The following is a 25,241-nucleotide window of genomic DNA, read 5'->3' as shown; positions in this document are numbered from 1 at the left end:
GGTGTTACCTATACACATGGCATGCTGATTCTCCTTTGGTTTGTTTCAAGTTTTTATGTGGAATATCTCATTGGCCCAGGACATTTCTGCCCAGCATCAAATATTCCTGGAGGCATCGAATTCAAATTTGGAAACTTTTCACGTTGGTAGTATACAGAGTGAGTTATACTGAGGAAAAAGCTTGCTATATGGACAAGGTAATATTCTTTGAATAATTCTGTTGTAAAATTTCAGCAATAGTTTATTTCCATACTAACCACTTCTAAACAAAAAGTCTGGAAACATGAATATAAAAAATCCATTTAATTAAAAAAAACCCTTTAGTGATGTTGACTCACATACACAAGAAAATACCAAACTAAATATAGAAATTAAAAAAAACACCTCACCCTTATCGGCAGAAAACGAAGTACCTGAAAATATGCTAATGGAAAGTTCTTAAGCTTTTAATCACAATTTCCCTAATTGTCTCCTTACTGAATGCCATTGTTAACATGGCATACAGCTTGTAAAAGCAATAATGCTTTTTATTTATTTCCTTTATTTTTCTAAACAAACTAACAAAAAAAATCTAACCTAAAGTTTCAATATTACACTGAGGGAAGAATCTTGCTTGGATAGTACAAAATTATGAAAGAGCAGCCATCTGAAATCTTGTCTTGTTTGTGCTTTGTTTAGTTATCTTGATTTTCATCCCCTTCAGATTCAGATTCTAAAAAAAGAAAGAAAAATAATAACTTTCTTATAGCTTTAAAAATATTATATACGCACACATATATATGCTGCTCAAAAAAATAAATAAAGGGAACACTCAAATAACACATCCCAGATCTGAATGAATACTTTGATCTGAACAAAGTTGAATGTGCACAACAGCATGTGAAATTGATTGTCAATTAGTGTTGCTTCCTAAGAGGACAGTTTGATTTCACAGAAGTTTGATTTACTAGGAGTTATATTGTGTTGTTTAGGTGTTCCCTCTATTTTTTGAGCAGTGTATATACAATTCCATAAATAAATTAGCCACAAGCCAAAAGGAAGAGGTTGAAAATGAAAACATTTATTTTAATAGAGGGTAAATACCCTCTATTGTCAAGAATATGCTTCTCCAACCTGGATATTTCGTATGTTCCTCTCTTTAAGTTGTGATAATGGACATGTTGAATTTAACATCCAATGTATGTGGTTAGAATCTGGCATGGTAAAACAGACCTGCAAATACACTGATGAAGTCTGGACCATAAATTAATCATTCACAAAGATTAAAAATAAACTTCATAATAGGCATTTCCTTGAAATTATAATAGGAAAAACTGGGAAGGAGATACTACAACTGCTACATCTCATGATATACAAAGTGTACTCTCTCCTTCTCAATTTTTCCTATTAAAATGTTTTATAATTGTATCATGAGATGTAACAGTTACTATTGCTAGTGCTGCCAATCATCTCCCAAAATAAAAATAGTAATAACCCACTATACCCATTAAATATCTTTCATATTCTTTCAGGCCACAAAAATCTCCCTGTCCTTGAAAAACAAAATTGACAAGGCCATATCTCCTACTATCAACCACATAGTGCCAATGTCTGAATGTTTTACCAACCTTTCTTGAAGGAATGGGCTGTGAGCCCTATTTGTCTTTCCATAATTCTGCAATAGACCAAGGCAAGGTTTACCCAATGTGAATGACATGGACAGGTTACAACTATCTTTGGGACTCAGCTTTAAAACCTATTCCCCTTCACTAAGCCAATCCTATCTCCCTGCCTGCCACTGCTTTTCCCTTGGCATAAGGAAGGACAAAGGCTGCTGCTTCTTTCATGGCATAAATCCATCTGCTGTTGTAAAGAAACAAGGCTGTCATGAAACATAGCTTTCTTTTCGTTCATATTTCTTCTTACTTTTCAAGATCATTTTCCTTGATTTTCAGTTAAAAGACTACCTAAAATGGTGCAATTAAAGACATACAAACAAGGCAACAATAAAAAACAGGAATGCTGCTTTTCATTTGTGAAAAGCTCAACATGTGAAGTTTAGACAGTTTTACTTTAATAGCTTTTTCCATGGCTCACTTACAGTTTATCAGATTATTATATTATGTGTGAGTATATTTGTTTTAAAATTTTTATGTGATTCTTTTTGGGGATGTTACTTCAGTCAACTATTTTTTTAAAAAAATCAAGATGGAAGAATTACTAAACTGAAGAATTTATAGTAACTGAATAAAGCAGATAAATATTTTAATTCTGAAGGCAAAATAGGAATTCATGATTACAACCTATCACTCATGTGTAGATTATTGAATTAGACTTCAAGGGGATTTGTTTTAGGACTTTTCAACAGGATACAAAAACCCTTTTCTATGAGAAGCCACTATATGGAGCTGGAGAATGAAATCAACCACAATAAAAAATAATAATCTCTTATTAACTATTGGTAGAATATATATGACATCAAACATCTGTTCTTTCATTTATGGCTGTATGTAGAATGGAACTAGCCATAGCTTTTGATTTAAAAGCAGAAGTTGGCAATCTTGAAATTTTTACCACAAAATATGCAGCATTACAGCTCAAATAATATTCAGTAAATAAGGTGATAAACACTCAGTTCCGGGAAGTGATAGTGAAATAATGAAATATTATGCCGAATTTAAGCTGTCCCGTCTTCAAAAGAATTATCTAAACAAGATAAAACACTATATTATGCTTCTCCATCTTGTCACGTTGATGTACCATCTTCTTCTTCTCTCTCTCTCTCTCTCTCTCTCTCTCTCTCTCTCTGTATGTGTGTATTCACAAATACTTATAAATATGCTGTATATATTTAAGTGGATGTGCACATATGAAACACCTCTTTTAAAAAAAAATTAAGTAGCCATTCCCCCCCCCTCCGCCCCAGTTTATAGGGCAGTTTCAAAACTAATGTAAGCTGTATCCATTTGCCACTAAAATGATATGGCTGTGTATGGGTGTACATGATATGAAGATAGACAGGAACATCCTTGGAAAAGGAAATATAAATCTATAAAAAGATATCGTTGCGCAGTATGCATTTCAAATCACTTTTTGTGAAAAATTTCAGAACTCTAATATATATGCTAAAAATTCCAGTAAAGAGCATGGACAGTGTGTATTTATGTGTGAGTATATGAGAATGAGAGCGAGACAGTGAGAGTCAAAAAAGACAAATAATATCTATAAAATAAGATACACTGGCTCTCTGAACTGCAAAGAACAGCTGTCATTTTCACTTTCACAATTATCACATACAGGTTCTTACTCTTTTCTTTCACTGACTTCAGAAACTAGAAAAGGAAAAAAATAAAAGTATGGAAATGAGAAAAGTGGAAAGTAAATATTCAGGCAAGCCAAGGCAATATGAGAATAGAAAAAAATAAAAGAGAATTAAAAAAAAATCTCCTTTAGAATTCATAGGACTATGAGTAATCTATTTGCTGATCATTTGGAGGAAGAACAATAGCATGTACATCTTCTATAACAACAGTTCACCTAAACTGAACAACAACTAAATATTTTAAAATGTATTATATAATGCCACAGCAGTTATTTAAACATCTTTGGAAATGAGACTAAACTATGCCAAATATATTATAGGAAGCTCGATTCTTTTGAATTAAATTATTAATCTGACTTGCTGATATTGCTAGACAAAACTTTCTAACCCAACCCAGCAGTGAAAGAGACTGAACCCAAAATCTCCTATGTGCAAAGCAAGAGTGTCTCCCTGGATTCAATTCTCACCCAGGGACTAGCTAATGCAAAATCCAACTAGCCAATGCACAGGCCAGTGATGTCGAACCTATGGCACAGGTGCCACAGGTGGCATGCGGAGCCATATCTGCTGGCACGGTAGCCATTGCCCTAGCTCAGCTCCAACATGCATGTGTGTGCTGGCCAGCTGATTTTTGGCTCGCACAGAGGTTCTGGGACAGTGTTTTTGGCTTCCAGAGAGCCTCCAGGGGGAAGGGCATTTTTATGGCTCCAGTGAAACCTTTGAAACCTGGGGAGGGTGAAACATGAGCCTACTGGGCCCATCAGAAGTTGGGAAACAGGCTGTTTCTGGCCTCCAGAGGGCGGTAGGGGTAGAGGAAGCTGTTTTCGCCCTCTCCAGGTATTGAATTATGGGTGTGGGCACTCAGGCATGCGCGATAGTGTGCGTGCACGCACTTTCAGCACCTGAGGCAAAAAAGCTTCACCATCCCAGGCTATTTAAACCTATTCAGTTTGGGCAATGGACAATCCAAAAGATTTTGTTCTGTGGACCAAAGAATCCCAGCGCATCAAGTTAAGAACATCTCATATCATTCAAAATTTAATTAAACTTTTAATTTAAAAATTACCTTCTTCAGCATTTTGCAGCCATTCCACAAACTTCTTCATTTGATCAAGAAACACACTTTTGCCTTTAGAAAGATGTGCCTCTTTGAACCATTTCAAAATGGCTTCTTCACTTAAGACATCAGCTAAAATTCAAATTCAGAAAAATAACCATTGGTAAATATTTCTGGCCAACGGGTTGAGCTATACAAGAAATCCTCCACTAACTATGAAAATTGAACACAAAATTTCTATTGCTAAGCAAGGCATTTGTTAAATGAATTGCATACCATTTTATAATCCTTTTTCCCCCACAGTTCTTAACTGTGATTAAATGAATTATGCATTTGTTAATGAATCTGGCTAGGAAAGTTACAAATGACAATGACATGACTCTGGGACACTGCAACTGTCATAAATATGCACCCAAATTTTGATCATGTGACCATGGAGATGATGCATCAATCATAATGTGAAAAACAGTGGTAAGTTAGCTTTTTTGTACCGTTATAAGATCAAATGTTCAATAAACAAATGGTTGTAAGTCACTGACTATCTGTAAATATTATTTCTGCTTTAAAAAAATACATCCTGAAATAATTTTACTACTGGGGACAGAGACAAATAACAAGATTTCAGTTGCATATTAAGACATGAAGGAAACAAAGATTCAGATGTACAGTACTCCAGAGGAGAAAAATGAACTAGAGGGAAATATGTCTAATTAAAAGAGCATTGGAAAGATCTGTTTACAGTATATTATGTATTATTTGCTTAGAAATGAAGAGAACGGAGAGATCTTAATAGACCATAAAGGAGAACAAAAGTGAAACATGCCACCTAGAGGAATTCAAAGGCCAATTGATTTCTCTTTTTATTTGGAAAAAAAAAATCTGATTGTAACTTTTGTATGCTTTTCATACATTCCTTTTTGCAAGATAAATATTTTGTCTCAATTAAGGAATCATCTTCGAACAACTTGCCTTTTGGAATAGTAATTTAAAGATGATTACACAGATACTTTAAATGCTGCCAAATTTTTTGATGAAGTTTAACAGGACATGATGCTTCCCCAATAACTTGAGAGAGTTATCACTTGGAACAAAGTACACAAACTGATCCACTGAGAGAATGAAATTTTATAGATTACTACCGGTATATTTCCAAGGAAAAGCTAGATATGTAAGAAAAGACATATAGAAAACTAAGTTGTGAAAAATTAGCATGATTTCTGATTTGCAAATCTAAAGTGAAAGTCAACATAAATTACCGTATTTTTTGGTGTAAGACGCACCGGTATATAAGACACACCCAGATTTTAGAGGAAAACAAGGAAAAAAGTATTCTGAACCAAATGGTGTAGTATTATATTGTTTAATAAAGTATCAGTGTAGCAGAATACTTTTTATAAACTTCAAACTTGACAGCTTCAAGACTCCCAGAATTCTTCCACCAGTCATGCTACCTTATGAATGGGAGTTGAAGCCCACAAACCTTAAACTTGCCAGGTTTGAAGACCAAAGTAAAAGTTTCACCCAAACCCAGCTTATTTGACCCCTATGACAATCATTGTGTTGTACCTCATGATTCTTGACAAGTGTATCTTTTCTTTTATGGACACTGAGAGCATCTGTACCAAAGACAAATTCCTTGTATGTCCAACTACACTTGGCCAATAAAAGAATTCTATTCTATTCTATTTATTCTATCCTATTCTAAACAATGTCCCACAAAGCAGAGAAAGAAAGTAGTAAGCCTAATAAATAAAGGAAAAGAAGCACTGTTTATATGTTTCTGTCCTTAGAACAATATGTCTATCATCCAAAAGGATACTAAAACATCTAGATGAAATGCTTTACTATTAGGCAGTGAATACAGATAACAGAACACTAAAAATCAAACTTAAGAAATAGGGGGAAAATACTGCATTAATTAATAAAAATATTTTTTGCACAGAAATTGAAGTGTCAGCAGAATACTCTGGCTATTTTTATTTTTGACCCTTTTTGCAATTTGTATTAAGAATACATTTTTAGAAATAAATGTTGAAAAAATGGAACAGCTTTTAGAATGTTTCATGTAAAAGTTCATATTCTTTGTGAATCTTATCTATACGTCTTCTGATAGTATTTTTGTTCATTGGTGCATCTGAGGGGAGATCTGCTAGTAGGTCATCTTCATTTGTGTTTATTGAAATTTAGAGGGGGATGTTGAAGTGAAAGAGACCCCCAAACGCACAAAATTTCTGGTTCCTGAGGAAAACACTACAGTATATGCAAATGCTTAGGTGAAGAAACCTTGCAAACAAAATTGTAGGCCCTCAACTTCTTATTGGATATGTACATTGCGAATGGATTTTTTCAAATTTAAATTTTTATTGTTATCCATTATGTAGTCAAATGGGTCAGAAAAAGCTAGCAAAAACTATGTCCATTCTAGCAAAAATATTAGGAATTGGAACACATCTAACTAAACTGTAATGTATTTTTCCATATTGCCATTTTGTTGCTTCAAAAATAATCGTTAGATTGGCAAACGGGAGGAAGAATTTTACAATAGGTTTCTACCTTATTTTGCTCCAACTGTCACCGCCTTTCCCCTCCACTCCCTCGTCTGTGCGTGTGTGTGTGTGTGCGAGAGAGAGAGCGCTGGACGGGTGCAACTACCCGGACACAAGTGCCATCTGCACCACTTTCAAAGCCTCCTGCATGATCGATTCTCTCTCTGGGAGTCCCATTTCTCCCACTGCCCCCCCCCCGTTTCAGCCTGCGCTCCAAAAGCGCTTTTCCCACCATTTAGGACCTGACGCTCTTCTCTCGGGGTGGTGAGAATGGAGCCACAAGCGCTGCCTTCAAGCTCCATGCAGGGCGGCCACAGGCGCTTCTGGTATTCTTTGGCCAGGTAAAAGACACAGCGGTGGTGGTTCTCAGGCATCCTCCGCCGCCACTGCGTCTTTTGCCTGGCCAAAGAATACTGGAAGCACCTGTGGCCGCCCTGCATGGAGCTTGAAGGCAGCACTTGTGGCTCTGTTCTCACCACCACGAGAGAAGAGAGCCAGGTCCTAAACAGAGGGGAAAGCACTTTTGGAGTGCAGGCTAAAATGGGGGGAACACGGGGGGGGGAAATGGGGCATCCAGAGAGAGAATCGGTCATACATGAGGCTTTGAAAGTGGCGTAGACGCCACTTGTGTTCTCCCTGATGCCGAAGTGAAGGACAGAGGGAATTCCTCAGCCAGGGAGAGGTGGCCCCTGCCCAGCCACAGCCGCTTGCCCAAGCCACTTTTTGGCCTGCCAGGAGGGCTCCTTGGCCAATGCCTACTGGTCTCCCGCGGAGAGGGAAGCAAGGGAATCCCCCGTTTCCTGCAGGGAGGGAAGTGAGGCTATCCAGCAGCCAAGGGCTGCCAGACGGCCTGGGGAACAGCCGGCAAAGCATGGGAAGGCTGCTGCTGCTGACCACTACCCAACTCCCCCCACAGCATTCGATGTATAAGACGCACCCAGTTTTTGATGCACTTTTTTGAAGTAAAAAGATGCGTCTTGTACACTGAAAAATACGGTATGTTTGCTTCCATATGCCTGTAGGAAAAGAACAAATTAGTTGGCAGGATTTATCTTTTAAAATTGAATATGCAATAGTTGTGAATGAAGGACAGTAGAGAACATATTGTGGCCAAACTATAATTTACAGAAATTAGAGATCTGATGAAATTATTGAAGTCAGACTTTCAGTTAAAAAATGTGCAAGGATTTGATTTATAAAGAATAGAAATCAATAAAAATGTTTAATTTAATAGTTTAAAAAGTAATATATTCCACAAATAAATGTTTCCAATTAAGCTAATTGGAAAGAGATTTAGAAATCACATCTTCACATAGCACCATAATTTATCTGTAGAATTCATTAGTACAAGACATGTTAAGAGCTATTAACTTAATGGATTTGAAAGAACAGTGAATATATTATACGAAGGTCTGTGAAAGCCCACCAGTTTTTTAATCAGCACATTTCAATATGCATTAAAAGGGAAAATGATGAAAGAAATACATTTCTTCCTTTCCTGCTAATAAGCACCTCAGAGGTCGCCAGTTGGCCACTATGAACACAAAATGGCCAAATAAGATGGGTCTTGACTTGGCTATTATTATATTCTGAACTTCTTTCATTCTTAAGAGATTTGGGTAAAATGGGGAAGGAATATATATTAGAAGAAATGGTTTCACACTGAGTTAAATAATAAGATACTGGCTTAATAAAATATATTTTTCCAGTAAAGGAAGAATAGTCTTATTGACAACAAACAAAATATCCTTCCATTTAGTGATCATTATTCAAAACAATATAAACGCAACTACTGTATTATTAAATTGTTCTACTGAAATGGTTTTTCCCTTTCAAGTATTTATAGAAGCAATCCCAATAAGATCCAAGCATAGAATTTTGGTTTCCATGACAACTAATCTGAGATCAATGTGAACACAATCCTTAAATAAAATTGAAAATGGGGAAAGGAAAAAACCCAATAATTTAGCCAAAGAATTGACAGCTTTCATATAAGCATTTTGAACAAAAAATAAACAGCATGTTCCTTTTGGAAATTTCTTCCCCTCAATTATGTAGACTGTTTAATATTTCTAACACTTATGTTCAACTTTTAAATCTTTTTAGTTGTGCCTGAATGAAAGTTCAGATCAGCTAGCAGAAAAACAACCAAAACCGCCCACCCTGTTTTGATTTCAGTTCTAGAAACATACAACATAGAAGATTGACGGCAGAAAAAGACCTCATGGTCCATCTAGTCTGCCCTTATACTATTTCCTGTATTTTATCTTAGGATGGATATATCTTTGTCCCAGACATGTTTAAATTCAGTTACTGTGGATTTACCAACCACATCTGCTGGAAGTTTGTTCCAAGCATCTACTACTCTTTCAGTAAAATAATATTTTCTCAAGTTACTTCTAATCTTTCCCCCAACTAACCTCAGATTGTGCCCCCTTGTTCTTGTGTTCACTTTCCTATTAAAAACACTTCCCTCCTGAACCTTATTTAACCCTTTAACATATTTAAATGTTTTGATCATGTCCCCACTTTTCCTTCTGTCCTCCAGACTATACAGATTGAGTTCATTAAGTCTTCCCTCATAAGTTTTACGCTTAAGACTTTCCACCATTTTTGTAGCCCGTCTTTGGACCCGTTCAATTTTATCAATATCTTCTACACCTTCTACTAAAAAGTTCTACACCTTTTACTTCTGGGAACAAGTGATGGAAAGCATGCATAGTGCTACTTTTAATCAAATTAATAGGGAGACCATCTCGTTGAAGATGATCATGTTCTGGGCACTTCAGTTTAAGTTTTATTAACTACTTGAGGCCTAAAATATATCAACTGCAGTCTCTTTTATTTTTTAATTTGATGAATCACCCACAACCATTTAAAACCCTGGTATGACCTCTTGCTTTTCTTGGGTCAGCAGCAAGATGATGATGATGATGATGATGATGATGATGATGATGATGATGATGATGATTATTATTATTATTATTATTATTATTATTATTATTATTATTATTATTATTATTATTATTATATTTGTATGCCACCCCTCTCCGGAGACTCGGAGCGGCTTACAACAATACATAGTACAAATCTAATGGTTAAAAAAGGACAGTTTAAACCCCTTATTATAAAAACAGTCATGCATCCCAAACAAACCATACATAAAATGAAACGGCCCAGGGGAATCAATTTCCCCATGCCTGACGGCAGAGATGCGTTTTTAGGAGTTTGCGAAAGGCAAGGAGAGTGGGGGCAGTTCTGATCTCCGGAGGGAGTCAAAAAGAGCAATGTGAAGATAAATCTTATTCATCTGCTGTTCTCTCACAACACTGAACAGATATATTGGTGGAAGAAGATATAATAATATTTTTAAAATGAATATACACACACTTATACAAAAACACTTTTATGGACTTATGTTATAACCATGACTCTTCATTAGCTTTGTCTTTGTTTTAGGATATTTTGCATTGTTTTTTATATGTTCTAAGCCACCCTGAGTCCTTGGAGAAGAGTGGCATATAAATCCAATAAATAAATAAAAATAACTCTGAAATAAAAAAAATATTAAAAAATAAAAGAAAGTACCTTTATAAAAGAGTACCACAATCTTCTGAAAGGCTTTCATAAAGTGGATGTTATCATAACAATATTCCTGAACTTTCTGAAGAAGAATCAACTCTGACTGGCCTTGGGTACTGAACACAGCCAGTAAAGGTGCATATTGCTAAAACAATCAAAAAAGAAATTGGATTAGTCATTTATAGATAAATACCAAGGAGAATATTATCCAAATGTTTCAAAAGCTATAGAAGTTTAAACCCTGCAATATAGGTACTTCTTTCCTTACAACTTGGTTGTTCAAAGTTACAATGGCACTGAAAAAAGTGACTAATAATCATTTTTCACATTTATGACCTTTGTAGCACCCCCCCCCCCATGATCAGGTGATCAAAAATTGCCTGGCAACAGATTCATACTTATGATAATTGTTGTGTCCCAAGGTCATATGATCCCTGTTTGGGATCTTTTGACAAGAACATCTATAAGGAAGCTGGATTCCTTTAACAACTGTGTTATTAACTTATCAACTGCAGAGATTCACTTAACAACTGTGACAACAAAGTTCCTAAAATGGGGAAAAACTCACTTAATGAATATCTCATTTAACAACAGAAATAGTGGACACAATTAGGATTAAGTTAAGGAATACCTACATTGCAGGATTTAATTTTTTTTGTTTATTCTTAATCTCTTTTACAGCGTAAGAATTCCACTGAAATTGAAATAGTATAGTATAGTGTAGTAAAGTATAGTAAAATTATCAACTATCAGTTATTTATTCACTCATGCCCTCATCACCTCGAGGCTCAACTACTGTAATGCTCTCTACATGGGGCTACCTTTGAAAAGTGTTCGGAAACTTCAGATCGTGCAGAATGCAGCTGCAAGAGCAATCATGGGCTTCCCCAAATATGCCCATGTCACACCAACACTCCGCAGTCTGCATTGGTTGCCGATCAGTTTCCGGTCACAATTCAAAGTGTTGGTTATGACCTATAAAGCCCTTCATGGCACCGGACCAGATTATCTCCGGGACCACCTTCTGCCGCACGGATCCCAGCGACCAGTTAGGTCCCACAGAGTTGGCCTTCTCCGGGTCCCGTCAACTAAGCAATGTCGTTTGGTGCGACCCAGTGGAAGAGCCTTCTCTGTGGCGGCCCCGGTCCTCTGGAACCAACTCCCCCCAGAGATTAGAATTGCCCCCATCCTCCTCGCCTTTCGTAAGCTCCTTAAAACCCACTTCTGCCGTCAGGCATGGGGGAACTGAGATATTCTTTCCCGCTACGCCTCTACAATTTATGCATGGCATGTTTGCATGTATGTTTTGTTTTATAAAATAAGGGTTTTTTAGTTGTTTTAGTATTGGATTGTTACATGCTGTTTTTATCACTGTTGTTAGCCGCCCCGAGTCCACGGAGATGGGTGGCATACAAATCCAATCAATCAATCAATCAATCAATCAATCAATCAATCAATCAATCAATCAATAAAGTAAGTAAGAAAGTAAGTAAGTAAGTAAGTAAGTAAGTAAGTAAGTAAGTAAGTAAGTAAGTAAATAAATAAATAAATAAATAAATAAATAAATAAATAAAGTAAAAAAATATTTAGCTTGAATAGTGTACAGAACATCCCCAACGCCCCCAGGCAATAGAACTGCAAAATTATTATTTTTTTGGGGGGGGGGTGTATACATGCATAAATACACACACACACTCCATATCTCCCATTAGCAATAATCAATAAAAAGGTAAAGGTTTTCCTTGGCCCTTAATGGCTGACTCTAGGAGCTGTGGGATCACTGTTTCCCAGCTGAAGGAGCCAGTGTAGCTTGATGGATGCTTCTGTGGTCATGTAATTGGCAAAGGCACACATAATACCTTTCCACAGAAGTAGTACCTATTTTTCTGCTTGCATCTGCTTTCTTTCAAACTGCTAGGTGGCAGGAGATGGGGCTAGAATAGGAGCTCACCCCACCACGGAGTACTTCGATCTCAAACTGTCAATCTTCAGGTTGATAAGCCCAACATCTTAACTGCTAGACTACTGTGCCTCTTTATTAGCAGTCATACTTCTATTCAAACAGCTGCTTACATAGCTAGCTTTAGAATCCAAACATGTGTTTTCAATCTACTAACATTTCCGACAGGCATACCTTCAGATGCTTAAGTGCTTGTTCTGCAACCAGTTCTTCTTTCTTGTTCCATTCAACAGCATTCATTATACAAGTCCACAGGAGTCCAATCACTGCTGGCTCTGGCAGATCATTTCTTTTCATTTCTTCTTTTACATAAAGCACCATCTGGAATGGGAAGTTTAAAGCAGAGAAAGCATGATATTTTTCAAGCTATTACTTTATAGAACACTGCCCTATGTGCCACCAATGCCTTTCAACAATGGTATTTTCACATTTTTCTTTTTGAGCCAATTCTCAGTGGTAGAAAAACTGGAGAAAATAGAAATTGAAAATAAGAAATCAGAAAATATTTAAAAAGAAGGAAGCATCATACATATTCCTATATGACTTTGATTTGGTTTCGTAGGATTGTGTTCACACACCAGAGTCACATCACAAGAAATGTTCAACTACACAAATTAAAAGAAAATTCACTGTATTTTTATCCTCACATAATGAGTGAGAATACTTACAGTTGCAAAAAACCCGTAGGAGGAAGCAACTTTGTTTCCTTGATAATCACTAAAGGGATTTTCTTCATATGATACAATAAGCTCTTTGATGACAATCATTAAGTGTTGCACCACATGATTCTTGACAAATGTATATTTTATTTTATGTACGCTAAGAGCATATGCACCAAGACAGATTCCTTGTGTGTCCAATCACACTTGGCCAATAAAAATTCTATTCTATTCTATTCTAGCACTATAAACAGTGACTCAGTTTTGTTTAGAGCAGGGGTAATGCGATGGTTAGAGTGCAGCACTGCAGCCTACTTCAGCTAACTGCTAGCTGTAGTTCCAGCAGTTCAAATCTCACTACTGGCTCATGCTTGACTCAACCTTCTATTCTTCCGAGGTGGATAAAATCAGGACCCAGATTGTTGAAGGCAATATGCAGATTCTGTAAACCACTTAAGAGAGGGCTGTAAAAGCACTATGAAGTCTAAATGCTATTGCTATTGTTAATGTCACAAGTCAAAAATTGCAGCAGTAGATAACATTGGCAATATCTTACAAGAGATTCTCTAGGTCAGTGATGACGAACCTATGGCATGTGTGGAAACAACTGTGTCCAGCCTCCGGAGGGAGTGGAGAAGGCCCATTTTTTTGCTCTCCCCTAGACTTTCTAGGAGGCTGGGGAGGGTGTGTGTGAAAACAGCCTTCACCACCTCTATGGAGGTCCTCTGGATGCTGGAAACAGCCCATTTGCCGACTTACAATTGAACCGAAGTCCCATTTTTTTTGCTCTCCCCTGGCTTCAGTGTTTTACAGGAGCTTGGAGAGAGTGAAAACAGCCTCTCCCACACCTGAGGCCCTCTGGAGGCCAAAAATGGAATTATGAGTGTGGGCATGCATGCCCGCAAGCACACTATGTCCCCTGCTTTTGGCACACAAAGCAAAAAAGGTTTCCCATCACTGCTCTAGATCCAAATCTGGAAGGAAGAACAACCTAGAGCAACCTCGACTATTCTGAGATATGCTTAGTTGTCTCTCCACAGATTAGCCTCTTTATACAGCTGAAAATGAGAGAAAAACTATTTTATCCACCTCTTTAATTGGACATTCTTGAGAAAGACGTTCCTGGAGTTCTCTTTGTAGTTCTTTTCGGGTCCCCAGTGACTGTTGGACTCTAAGGAAGTCTGAAAGCTCTTTTAGGCCAGCATCTGTGAAATATTTGGCAAAATGGTCCACATTCTGCCGGTTGGGTGGAAACAGTTCCTAAAATAGAGTAATAAAAATAATATTACTTACCGTATTTTGGGGATTATAAAACATCCCCCCCCCCGAGGGCGGAAACATTGGTGCGTCTTATACACCAAATACAGACATTTTTACTATCCTGAAGTCCTGCTCCACATCCCATTTTTAGACAGAGGTTCTGGGAAACCTGCAGAGAGCATCTGAGTGCTGGGGGATGGCCAAAATGGCCCCCATTTTGTGAAAAACAGGCCATTTCCCTCCTCACTGTTTTTTCACAAAATGGAGGCATTTTTGCTTTCCCCCAGTCCCCAGGAGCTCTCTGCAGGCTCCCCAGACCTTTTATCTACCCCATTTTGGTGAAAAAGGGCAAAAAAATGCCCTGTTTTTTACAAAATCTGGACCATTTTTGCCATCCCCCAGCACCCAAGAGCTCCCCTGCAGGCTTGTTTTTTTAAAAAAGGGTGAAAAATAGCCTGTTTTTTGCAAAAACTGGTCTGTTTTTGCCTTCTAATTACCACATCTAGCATCACTGGAAGAGGAATTCTGGGAGTTGAAGTCCACAAGTCTTAAAGCTGTCCTGTTTAAAGTTGGTAAAAAGTGTACATAGTTGTAAAAAAGTTGTAAAAAAGTGTACATAGTTGTAAAAAAGTTGCATGGGGAAACTGAACATATCCCACTGGGCCCGCTGAATTTATGCATGGTATGCTTGTGTGTGTGTATGTTAGTATAGGGTTTTTTAAAACTTTTCATATTTTAATTAATTGGATTATGTATTGGATTGTTTTTTTCACTTGTTGTGAGCCGCCCCGAGTCTTCGGAGAGGGGCGGCATACAAATCCAAATAATAAATAAAAATAAATAAATAAATAAATAAAAAGTAAACATGTTTGTAAAAATTATTCTGCTATCCTGTTTTTTTTAATTAAATAATATATAACTACACCAATGGGTTCAGAATTCTTTTTTCCTTGTTTTCCACCTCTAAAATCTAGGTGTGTTTTATAATCTGAAAAATATGGTATTTTTACAAAATTATTTTAAATCTTATTCAGAATCATAAATAATCCGAGAATTGGGGAAGACTGTATGCCGTATACATTCTTATACCCTCGCATATAAAATCCTTCATTAACATGCAAAAAGAGGCAAGAGAGTATACATTAATCGTGAAGAACCTAGTTGGCTTACCCAAATTGCCATAGTTCAAAAATACTGTGTTGCAATCACTGAAACTAGAGAGTTAAATGGCTGAACATAACTGCTAGCTATTTGGATAATGCTCAATAGTTTATCTGGAGGATTAAAGAACTTAAACAGCAGAAGGGATTAAAGAAAGGAAATTGACATATGGGTCAGCACCCAGTTCTGGCCAGAAACCATTTGAATAATCCAAGCTGTTTTCCAGATTAATATGATGGAATGTAGTAGGTGGATTCTCATAGGGAGGGACTGTATTCCAATAACCAATACTTCAGACTGAGAGAAAGGGGTGAAGACAGCTTTCCCTAATGGTTCTCAAAGTACATGCCTATTACTTGGTCATATAATGGATTATCTATGTAGCCAATATTTAGTGGTGGCCAGTAAGCAAATGGCACAATTGTAAAGCAACCAACATGACCATTAAGCGAATGCCTCAGTCATTAAGGAAACCAATGGTTTCCTATGGGCTGATTTTGCCAAAAATTTGAATAAAATGCCAGCTTTCTGCAAAAAACAAAACATTGTCATGTGACTGTGGAATGCTGCAAATGGTCATAAATATAGTCCTGTTTGCTGATCACCCATCATGTAGTCACATGACTATGGGGAGAATATGACATCATTAGAACTGGATTGTAAGTACACTTGGAAGATCTATTATAACAGTGAATGGTCACTAAATAACTGATAATAAATCAAGAAATATTTGCATGCTTGCTTTAGAATAAATCCAAGAAGCTATTTATTTTGAAGTAAGTATTAACCAGCCCTAGAATCAAGAATGACTAGTACATATGTGTGAGGGGAACTCTTACCTTTACCTTATTAATAAGATCAGTTTGCATTGCTATTTATGTGAATCTTTCCTTATATTTCAGATTTTGAACAACTGGAACGATCTATTTGAATTTTTAACTTGCCATTCTTCTCCTGAAAGCTAAAAATTTACTGAACGGAACCCAATCCAGATTTTTTTCATAAATAAATTCTTGTATTTCTTTATATGATTAATCTTAAATTGAAATTAATTAATTAACTCCTTAAATCGGAAATGTAGTGAATGATTAACAGAAGAAAGAATCTTTTCCTACTAGTCACACTAGAATGGTTTTTTTTTAATTGAGAATTTAAATGCCCTAATTAAAGGCCCTCCAGAAGTCGAAAATGCCCTCCAAGAGCTTCTATGCAAGCCGAAAATCAGCTGGCCAGTGTGCACATACATGTTGGAGCTGAGCTAGGGCAATGTCTTGCATACCTGTGGCACCCATGCCATAGCTTCGCCATCACTGTTCTAGTCCAACCCCCTGCTTAGGCAGGAAACCCTACATCACTTCAGACAAATAGTTAGCTAACATCGTCTTAAAAACTTCCAATGTTGGAGCAGTTACAACTGATTAATTGTTCTGTCAGAAAATTTCTTCTTAGTTCTAAGTTGCTTCTTTCCTTGATTAGCTTCCACCCATTGCTTCTTGTTCTAACATCAGGTGCTCTGGAGGACAGACTGATTCCCTCTTTTTGTCGCAACCTGTGAGATATTGGAACACTGCTATCATGTCTTCCCTAGTCCTTATTTTCATTCAACTGGACATACCCAGATCCTGCAATGGTTCTTCATATGTTTTAGCCTTCAGTCCCCTAATCATCCTTGTTGTTCTTTCTTTCTTTTCTTTCTTTCTTTCTTTCTTTCTTTCTTTCTTTCTTTCTTTCTCTTAATTAGATTTGTATGCCACCCCTCTCCGAGGACTCGGGGTGGCTCACAATATAACAAATCCAATACATTAAAACAACATCTAAAACCCATAAGATTAAAACCATACAGCTCAGTCATACCATACACAAAACTATAATAGCCTAGGGGTAGACAGGTGGACAAAGACGGGCCTCAGTCACCTCAACTGTCAGTCGACACTGCTGTCCAATTGGAGTCAAGGTCTGTCCGAATCTGAGTGATTTTATTAGCGAAAAATGTGTTAAACTCCTCGGCACTACCCTGCAAGGGCTCCCCAACTCCCCCCCGATTAAGAAGGGAGCAGATTACCCAAAACAAGGCGGCCGGGCAGGATTCCGTTGATGCAATCAAGGCAGCATGATACACGCATCTTGCCTCCTTGAGCGCCACTTTATAAGTCTTAATATGAGCTCTTACAAGTGTTCAATCAGATTTAGATTTATTTTTCCTCCACCGCTTCTCTTCCGGTGTTTCAACACCTGGAGTTCCTCAGTAAACCAAGGAGCTCTCCAGGGTCTAGTGCCAGAGAGAGGTCGCGACGGCGCAATTTGGTCAAGAGCTTCCGTCGCAGCCTTATTCCAGGCCACAGCAAGAGACTCCACCGAACTGTGGATGAATGAATCTGGTAAAACCCCAAGCACCCTCTGAAAGCCCTCTGGGTCCAACATACGCCTGGGGTGGAACCACGTTGTCAGTTCCACCTCCCTGCAGGAGAGGATTGGAGCCTTAAAGTCTAGCCGTAGCAGAAAATGATCTGACCATGTCAAAGGCAGAACATCTAAGCCCCTTAGTCTCAGACCATTGCTCAGCTCCTCCGAGAGAAATATCATGTCGGGCACATGCCCCCCCCTTCATGAGTTGGACCCTCAACTACTTGGGTCAGGTCCATGGCTGTCATGGTGGCCATGAACTCCTGTGCTTGCCCAGAGATGGTAAATTCAAATCCACCAATACAATGAGTCTGGGGAACTCCACCTCCAGCCCGGCTACCTCCTCGAGCAGCACAGACAGGGCTGTTGACACGCAGCTCGGAGGCAGGTATGTGAGCAACAAGCCCACCTGGATCCCTAGGTCTAGCTTCACAAAGAGGGACTTACAACCCGCAATCTCAGGAGCAGCGAGTCTGGGTAGGCTAATAGTCTCCTTGGCTACAATAGCCACATTTCCTCCCCTTCCCTGGGGTCGCAGCTGATGCCATACCTGAAACCTGTCTGGGCAGATTTCAGAGAGAGGAACTCCTCCCTCTGGGCCCTGCCAGGTTTCAGTCACACATATCAGGCCGGCCTCCTCCTCCAGGATCAAATCCCAGATTAGGAGAGCTTTATTTACCACCGATCTGGCATTGAGTAGCAGCCGCCTGAGTCCATGGTCCGGATTACACTCATCACCAGTACCCCGGGTTGAGCTCGTGGGGCCGGAACAAGGGATCGCTTTCAAGCAGTGATCTCTTCTTCCCCCAGAACGGCTTGGCCCACGGCTCCTGCCATATCTGCTTCTCCCCAGCAGCACTGGAATATTCTGGCCCTCTGCCACCCCATCCCTTCTGCCTCTCCATCGCCAGGTGAGCTAAATTCCCCATTCACACTATTCCCATTCATCTTATACAAACCACCCCACCCACCCCAATCATTTATCTCATGCGTACCATACCATCCACCCCAATTATCCATCATTAAAAAACCCCCATAAATTAGCTAAAAAACCATTAATAAAACATCAATAATAAAACCCATTAATAATTAATACTAATTGTTGCTAACTTACCATAGATTAATACTTTAAAGAAAACCCTACATATAAAAATTAATTAGAAATTATTTAAAACCATATTTTCAGATGGTAATGGAATAGACCCCCTGCATCCAATGCCCGATATTCTCTCAGCCAGTCAAATATAATCAAGCACAGCCACATAGCGTTGTTTAAAGATTCAGAAATTCAAAAGTTTATAGCTCTCCCGGTAATGTCTCCCTTCCTCAGCCGCCATCTTCTTCACATGGGACTCAACGGTCTCTAAAAGACGGTTGCAATGCCAGGGTTCCCTCATCCTGTCGGATGAAATTAAAATGCTAAATAGGCAGAGGATTCCAATTGGCACACTGGTGTACAATTACTGAAGTAGAAACCTTGCTTAAAAAGTCCCAATTAAATCACACCATTGTTACCAGTTGCGGACGATCGTTTCTTCCTTCCTACAGCCGCCGAACCGGAACCGTCTCTATACTTTTTCTAGAGTCTCAACATCCTTTTTACATTGTGGTCACCAAAACAGAATGCAGTATTCTAAATGTGGCCTTACCAAGGCATTATAAACTGGTATTAACAGTTCCTGTGATCTTGATTCTCTCCCTCTGTAAATGCAACCTAGAACTGTGTTGGCTTTTTTGGCTGCTGTGGCACACTGCTGGATCACATTTAAATGATTTTATACTAGGACTTCTAGATTTTATTTATTTTATTTATTTATTAATCAGATTTGTATGCCGCCCCTCTCCGCAGACTCGGGGCGGCTAACAGCAGTAATAATACAATGTAAACAAATCTAATATTTAAGTTAATCTAAAAAACCCAATTTAGAAACCAATCATACATACTGACATATAATGCATAAATTTTATAAGCCTAGGGGGAGGGAAAGTCTCAATTCCCCCATGCCTGACAACAGAGGTGGGTTTTAAGGAGCTTACGAAAGGCAAGGAGGGTGGGGGCAACTCTGATATCTGGGGGGAATTGGTTCCAAAGGGTCGGGGCCGCCACAGAGAAGGCTCCTCCCCTGGGTCCCGCCAAACGACACTGTTTAGTTGACGGGACCTGGAAAAGGCCAACTCTGTGGGACCTAACTGGGATTCGTGCGGCAGAAGGTGGTCCCTCTCACAGTTACTATTGTTAAGCAACGTACCACATATACTGTACCTATGCATTTTGTTTTTCTTGCCGAAATGTAAAACCTTACTTTTTTCACCATTGAATTTAATTTTGTTTAGATAGCATCCAATGTTCAAGTCTGTCAAGATCCTTCTGTATTTTGAGTCTATCTTCTGGAGTGTTGGCTATTCCTGCCAGTTTGGTGTCATCTGCAAATTTGATGAGTTCACCATCTAATCCCTTGTCCGAGTCATTGATGAAGATGTTGAAGTGTAGTGGGCCTAAAACAGAGCCTTAGGGTACTCCACTACATACTTCCCTCCCTGTTCCATTGAGCACTACATGTTGAGTGCTGTTATTCAGCCAATTTTGAATCCATCCATGTTAATTCCTTACTGATGATCCCCCCCCCCAGATTTTATGCTTTTGCCATTTTAAAATTCATATTTATATTTTATTTTATCTACAGTTTTAAATTTTTACTTCAGAATTTCTAGAGAAATTTGCACATTGGGCACATTGGTCGTATCAATTATAAGAATAGGGAAACTTACAAGCAGTCTCTTGTCTATGTTAGCCTTTCTTAAAGAAGAGGTAACAGAGTTGGCATCTTTCTCAAGCATCCATGCTTTAAAAAGTTTGACAGCAAAAGAGGCTGCTATACCTACAGAAAATAAAACATCATAAGCAAAGATGTTGAGGTGTTTATTTAATTCAGTCTTTTATTTAATATAATACTTCTAGACATGTTTAAATTAGTATTTCTTAATCTCACCAATGTTAAGATGTATAGACTGGCTGGGGAACTCCAGGAGTTGAAGTCCATACATTTTAAAGTTGCAGAGGTTAAAACCTCTGTATTAAACTATTTTCTATTAACTATTTTCTATTAACTCTTAAACTAAACTATTAGATTTTGTTGGCACAACTATCTCTGGCTCTAAGAGGAATTGTAATCCAAAATCTCTATAGCAGGGGTCTCCAACCTTGGCAACTTGAAGCATGGCGGACTTCAACTCCCAGAATTCACCTCTGCAAAGGTCCACCACCTCTGATAGCTTTGCTGGCTAGGGAATTCTGGGAGTTGAAGTCCACTAAAGTTGCCAAGGTTGCAGGCAGATCCCTGCTCTATAGGATAACAAATTGGTGAGGTCTGATGTGATTCTAGGATTCAATATTGGTCAGCCATAAAAGACTGCTGGCAGTTTCTCATGTACCGCAATATAATGGCTTTCACTGAAACCCATTCTTTGGTCTTTCTAAAACTGTAATGCTTCCACTATCTGCAGTAATATAAATTATAATTATACACAGAATCTAAGCAGCTGAATTATCATAGTTATCATCTGCTGAGAAGAACTAGAAATATACCTAACCATACCATATTTATAACATTTTTTAAACAAAAGAAAAACTCATCTGAATTCAAAACAGGTTATTTAATTGTGCCTGAGCCGTGTTTCTGACATTTAGCAACTTTAAGATATGTGGAGTTCAACTTTCAATACTCCCTTAGCCAGCGTAATGGCTGGGATGATTCTCGGAATTGAATTCCATACATCTTGGAGTTGCTGAGATTATGAAACACTTCCATAGAGGAATTTCATCAATGAACAAGTAGAATCCTCCCCTTTTTTCCTGACAAGTTGTTGCATCTTGAAAGGGATTAAAATATTGCAGGCATCCCAAAAATGTAACAAAGTGAAAGAAAACATGATTATCTTTTTCTTTGTAATAGGTTCCAGTTGTTGGTTTGTTTGTTTTTGATAGGAGAAAAGTACCAGTGGTTCTTAAGCACACTCAGTTTTATAAATACAATTGCCCAAACATTTTACTTGGTCATTAGATTCAAGGTCACTTCTTGGAAATACCAATTTCCTGATTTCCTGTAACCTCTCCTCAGCCTTTTTCTTGGAAGGTAATTATTTCCTTTTAAAGTACTAAGCCCTGCAAAGATATTACCCAATAAACAAAACAAAATCTATTAAATTCACAAGATGACATCCAAGATTCTCAATCAAATCTTTGTCATATTTACCTGATGAAATAACAAAATTATCAATAAACAATTTATACATGAACAGCATGTAAGGTTTACAATTCATTAATGTCTAAGAGGAGGGAATGGAAAATACAAAAGATCTCAAGGGAATGATCCTAATTCTAAAGCCAAATGTCAAAGATCCTGCCTTTTCATCCTGCCTTTTCAAAATAAAGATAACAAAGCTATCCTGTGGGAGAAGATAAGGTACATTCCTTGGGGAAGGGGGAATCTCTAATTACCTTCTTTGACAATGCTGTCAGTGAAAAGGCTTGTTAAAATGATAGCAGATAGTGTTCCATTAGCTAGTAAGATTCCAGTGAGGATTGCCAATTTTGCTTGCTCAGTTTCAGAAAAGGCTTTAAGAAATAACAAGAGCTGTGAAGCAAACAAAAAAGAGGAACATGTTTTTGGAAGTATATAAACACAGAAAACAACCTGAAGTGCGCAGAGTTGCCCAAAATAGTGATGGTAATGCAATAAATCCAACTTTGGAATTACCAAAAACTATATTTAAAGTTAAAATGTTTATCAGTTTATGAGAAAGAGAAGCATTTACATTAACTTAGCTGAATTTAATTTAAAGTCAATCCAATTAATCTTTGTTGTGAAAGTAAGTCGTCATATGGTAATGAAGAATAAGCAGGATATATTTATTTTGTTTCAGAACAGGTAGAATACAGAGTACAAAACAGAATATCCGTTACATTTTGATCCACAGCTTGAATTAAAGTTCATAATTGCATAATTATACATTGCTGACAACAAAATGCAGTACCTGGACATAATGAGAATAGAGAAAAAGAATGAATATTTGTCTTAATTCCTGGAAAATTTATTTAACTGCCCTCTAATTTTAACATACAATTCTGACCTTTTGACAAATTAATATGTAAACTCTATGATTAAAAATATTTGCTTTTTATACACATAATTTTCAATAATCATTAACTCTGCTTATAAAATATTAAAGGTAAAGTTGTATAAGAGTTTTGCATGTACAGTGACACCTCGTCTTACAAATCTCTCGTCATACAAACCTTTCGAGATACAAACCTGGAGATTAAGATTTTTTTGCCTCTTCTTCCAAACTATTTTCACATTATAAACCCAAGCCGCCGCCACTGGGATGCCCCGCCTCCGGACTTCTGTTGCCAGCGAAGCACCCGTTTTTGCGCTTCTGGGATTCCCCTGGGGCTCCCCTCCATGGGAAACACCACCTCTGGACTTCCGCGTTTTTGCGATGCTGCAAGGGAATCTCAGCAGTGCAAAAACGGGCACTTCACTGGCAACGGAAGTCCGGAGGTGGGGTTTCCCAGCGAGGGGAGCCTCAATGAAATCGCAGCATCACAAAAACACGGAAGTCTGGAGGTGGGATTTCAAGGACTTCCATGTTTTTGTGATGCTGCAATTTCGCTGAGGCTCCCCTCACTGGGAAACCCCACCTCCGGACTTCCATTGCCAGCGAAGCACCCATTTTTGCACTGCTGGGATTCCCCTGCTGGGATCCCCCTGCAGCATCACAAAAACACGGAAGTCCGGAGGTGGGGTTTCCCATGGAGGGGAGCCTCAGGGGCATCCCAGCAGCACAAAAACGGGTGCTTCGGCTGGCAAAAGGGGTGAGTTTTGGGCTTGCACGGATTCATCACTTTCCCATTGATTCCTACAGGAAACATTGTTTCGTCTTACAAACCTTTCACCTTACAAACCTCGTCCCGGAACCAATTAAGTTCGTAAGACGAGGTATCACTGTATCTAAAAAGACCTTGATGTTTTCCTCTAAATATAAAGCTTATATTCAGAATTTAAATTTTATCCATATTATTTTCATCCATTTCTGTAATATTTTATAAATATACATATAAAGGTGATGTTTTAGTATCTATATTTATTTATTTAGAGCAACATCACTTCAAATAGTGCAATCAAGAGCTAAAATGTTTCTTAATGGTCAAGATACCAAGCTAGAATTTAGGAGACTGTACGTTCTACTCCTGCCTTAGGCATGAAAGATGTCTGGGTGACTTTGGGATATTTACTCTCTCTCAAGCCCAGGAGAGTTTGAGAGAGCTGTCCTTGTTGTTGTGGGGAAAATAGGAAGAGGAAAATGTATTAAGTATGTTTGCCACCTTGATGTATTTATAAAAATAATAAACATGGTCATAAATAAATTTGAATAATGAGACTATTTTGTAGAATGTATTAATTTATAGTCAAATCCTATCTGTATTATTGCCCAATATAACCTAAAATGCATCCTCAAATCCTACCGAATAGAAATTTTTGGACTTGATGGCTGACTCACTAAAAGGGAATAAATTTAAGGAAGTTGAATTTATAGATGTAAGCAAAATACCTTTTAGTTATCTTTGCTATGAAACCCTGAAAAATCTTTGCAAATAAGAAGCTATGGCAATAACCAATATTTCAGTAGTCAAAAGAGTGTCTTATTCTATTTGAATTAAATTAAAAGTTTCTACATGTTAGAGTAAAACTACCTTTTTAATTTCATCTTCAAATGCTTTTTCCAAATATTTGTATCTTCTGATCAGCTTATTAAAGACCTAAACATGAAAACAAAAATAAACATTTAACACAAATACAAACCAATTATACAACTATCATATATAAAATGCTTATAAATACTAAATGATAAAACTAAAATGTAAATTAAATAGAATCCATTAATTTATTTATTTAATAAATCATTTCAACACACAGGCAGATGTATAATGCTATCCTTACTGTTCTCCAGTTCACCATTAACATGATGGTGTGTATATTTAATGCAGTGGTTAAAGGAGAAAGCAGGAACATAAATTTCCATTGTTAAATGTGTTAAGTAAATTATTTCTCTACTGATTATGATTTAGCCTAATATTCTTCATTGATATCCTTCAGTCTGGACAGACTATGGTATCATGCTCGGGAAAGACCTTCTAAAATGCCATATGCAAAGCTGGAGTAACCTCTACAGTGCATAAATATATAAAATATGCTCTATCAGATATTATCAAAAATAAACCACTAAAGTAATTAAATTCATTCATAGTTAT

General features: G+C 37.7%; 1 protein-coding gene across 1 annotated transcript in view; it reads right to left on the bottom strand.

Moving 5' to 3' along the window:
- Positions 1–288: 288 nt before the first annotated feature.
- BZW2 (basic leucine zipper and W2 domains 2) overlaps positions 289–25,241 on the bottom strand; it is a 36,983-nt gene continuing 12,030 nt past the window's right edge. Inside the window, exons 5-12 of the mRNA XM_070729082.1 lie at positions 24,684–24,749; positions 22,428–22,563; positions 20,699–20,808; positions 14,195–14,365; positions 12,621–12,767; positions 10,493–10,631; positions 4,368–4,490; positions 289–712 (exon numbers count right to left, since the gene is read on the bottom strand). Of these exons, the coding sequence (XP_070585183.1) occupies positions 675–712; positions 4,368–4,490; positions 10,493–10,631; positions 12,621–12,767; positions 14,195–14,365; positions 20,699–20,808; positions 22,428–22,563; positions 24,684–24,749 (930 nt within the window). The 3' untranslated portion in view covers positions 289–674. The remainder of the gene's footprint in view (positions 713–4,367; positions 4,491–10,492; positions 10,632–12,620; positions 12,768–14,194; positions 14,366–20,698; positions 20,809–22,427; positions 22,564–24,683; positions 24,750–25,241) is intronic.

This window comes from Erythrolamprus reginae, chromosome Z (assembly GCF_031021105.1).
Source record: "Erythrolamprus reginae isolate rEryReg1 chromosome Z, rEryReg1.hap1, whole genome shotgun sequence".
Lineage (NCBI taxonomy): Eukaryota > Metazoa > Chordata > Lepidosauria > Squamata > Dipsadidae > Erythrolamprus > Erythrolamprus reginae.
The sequence above is the reverse complement of the archived record's forward strand: the minus strand, read 5'-3'. Positions and strand labels throughout refer to the sequence as shown.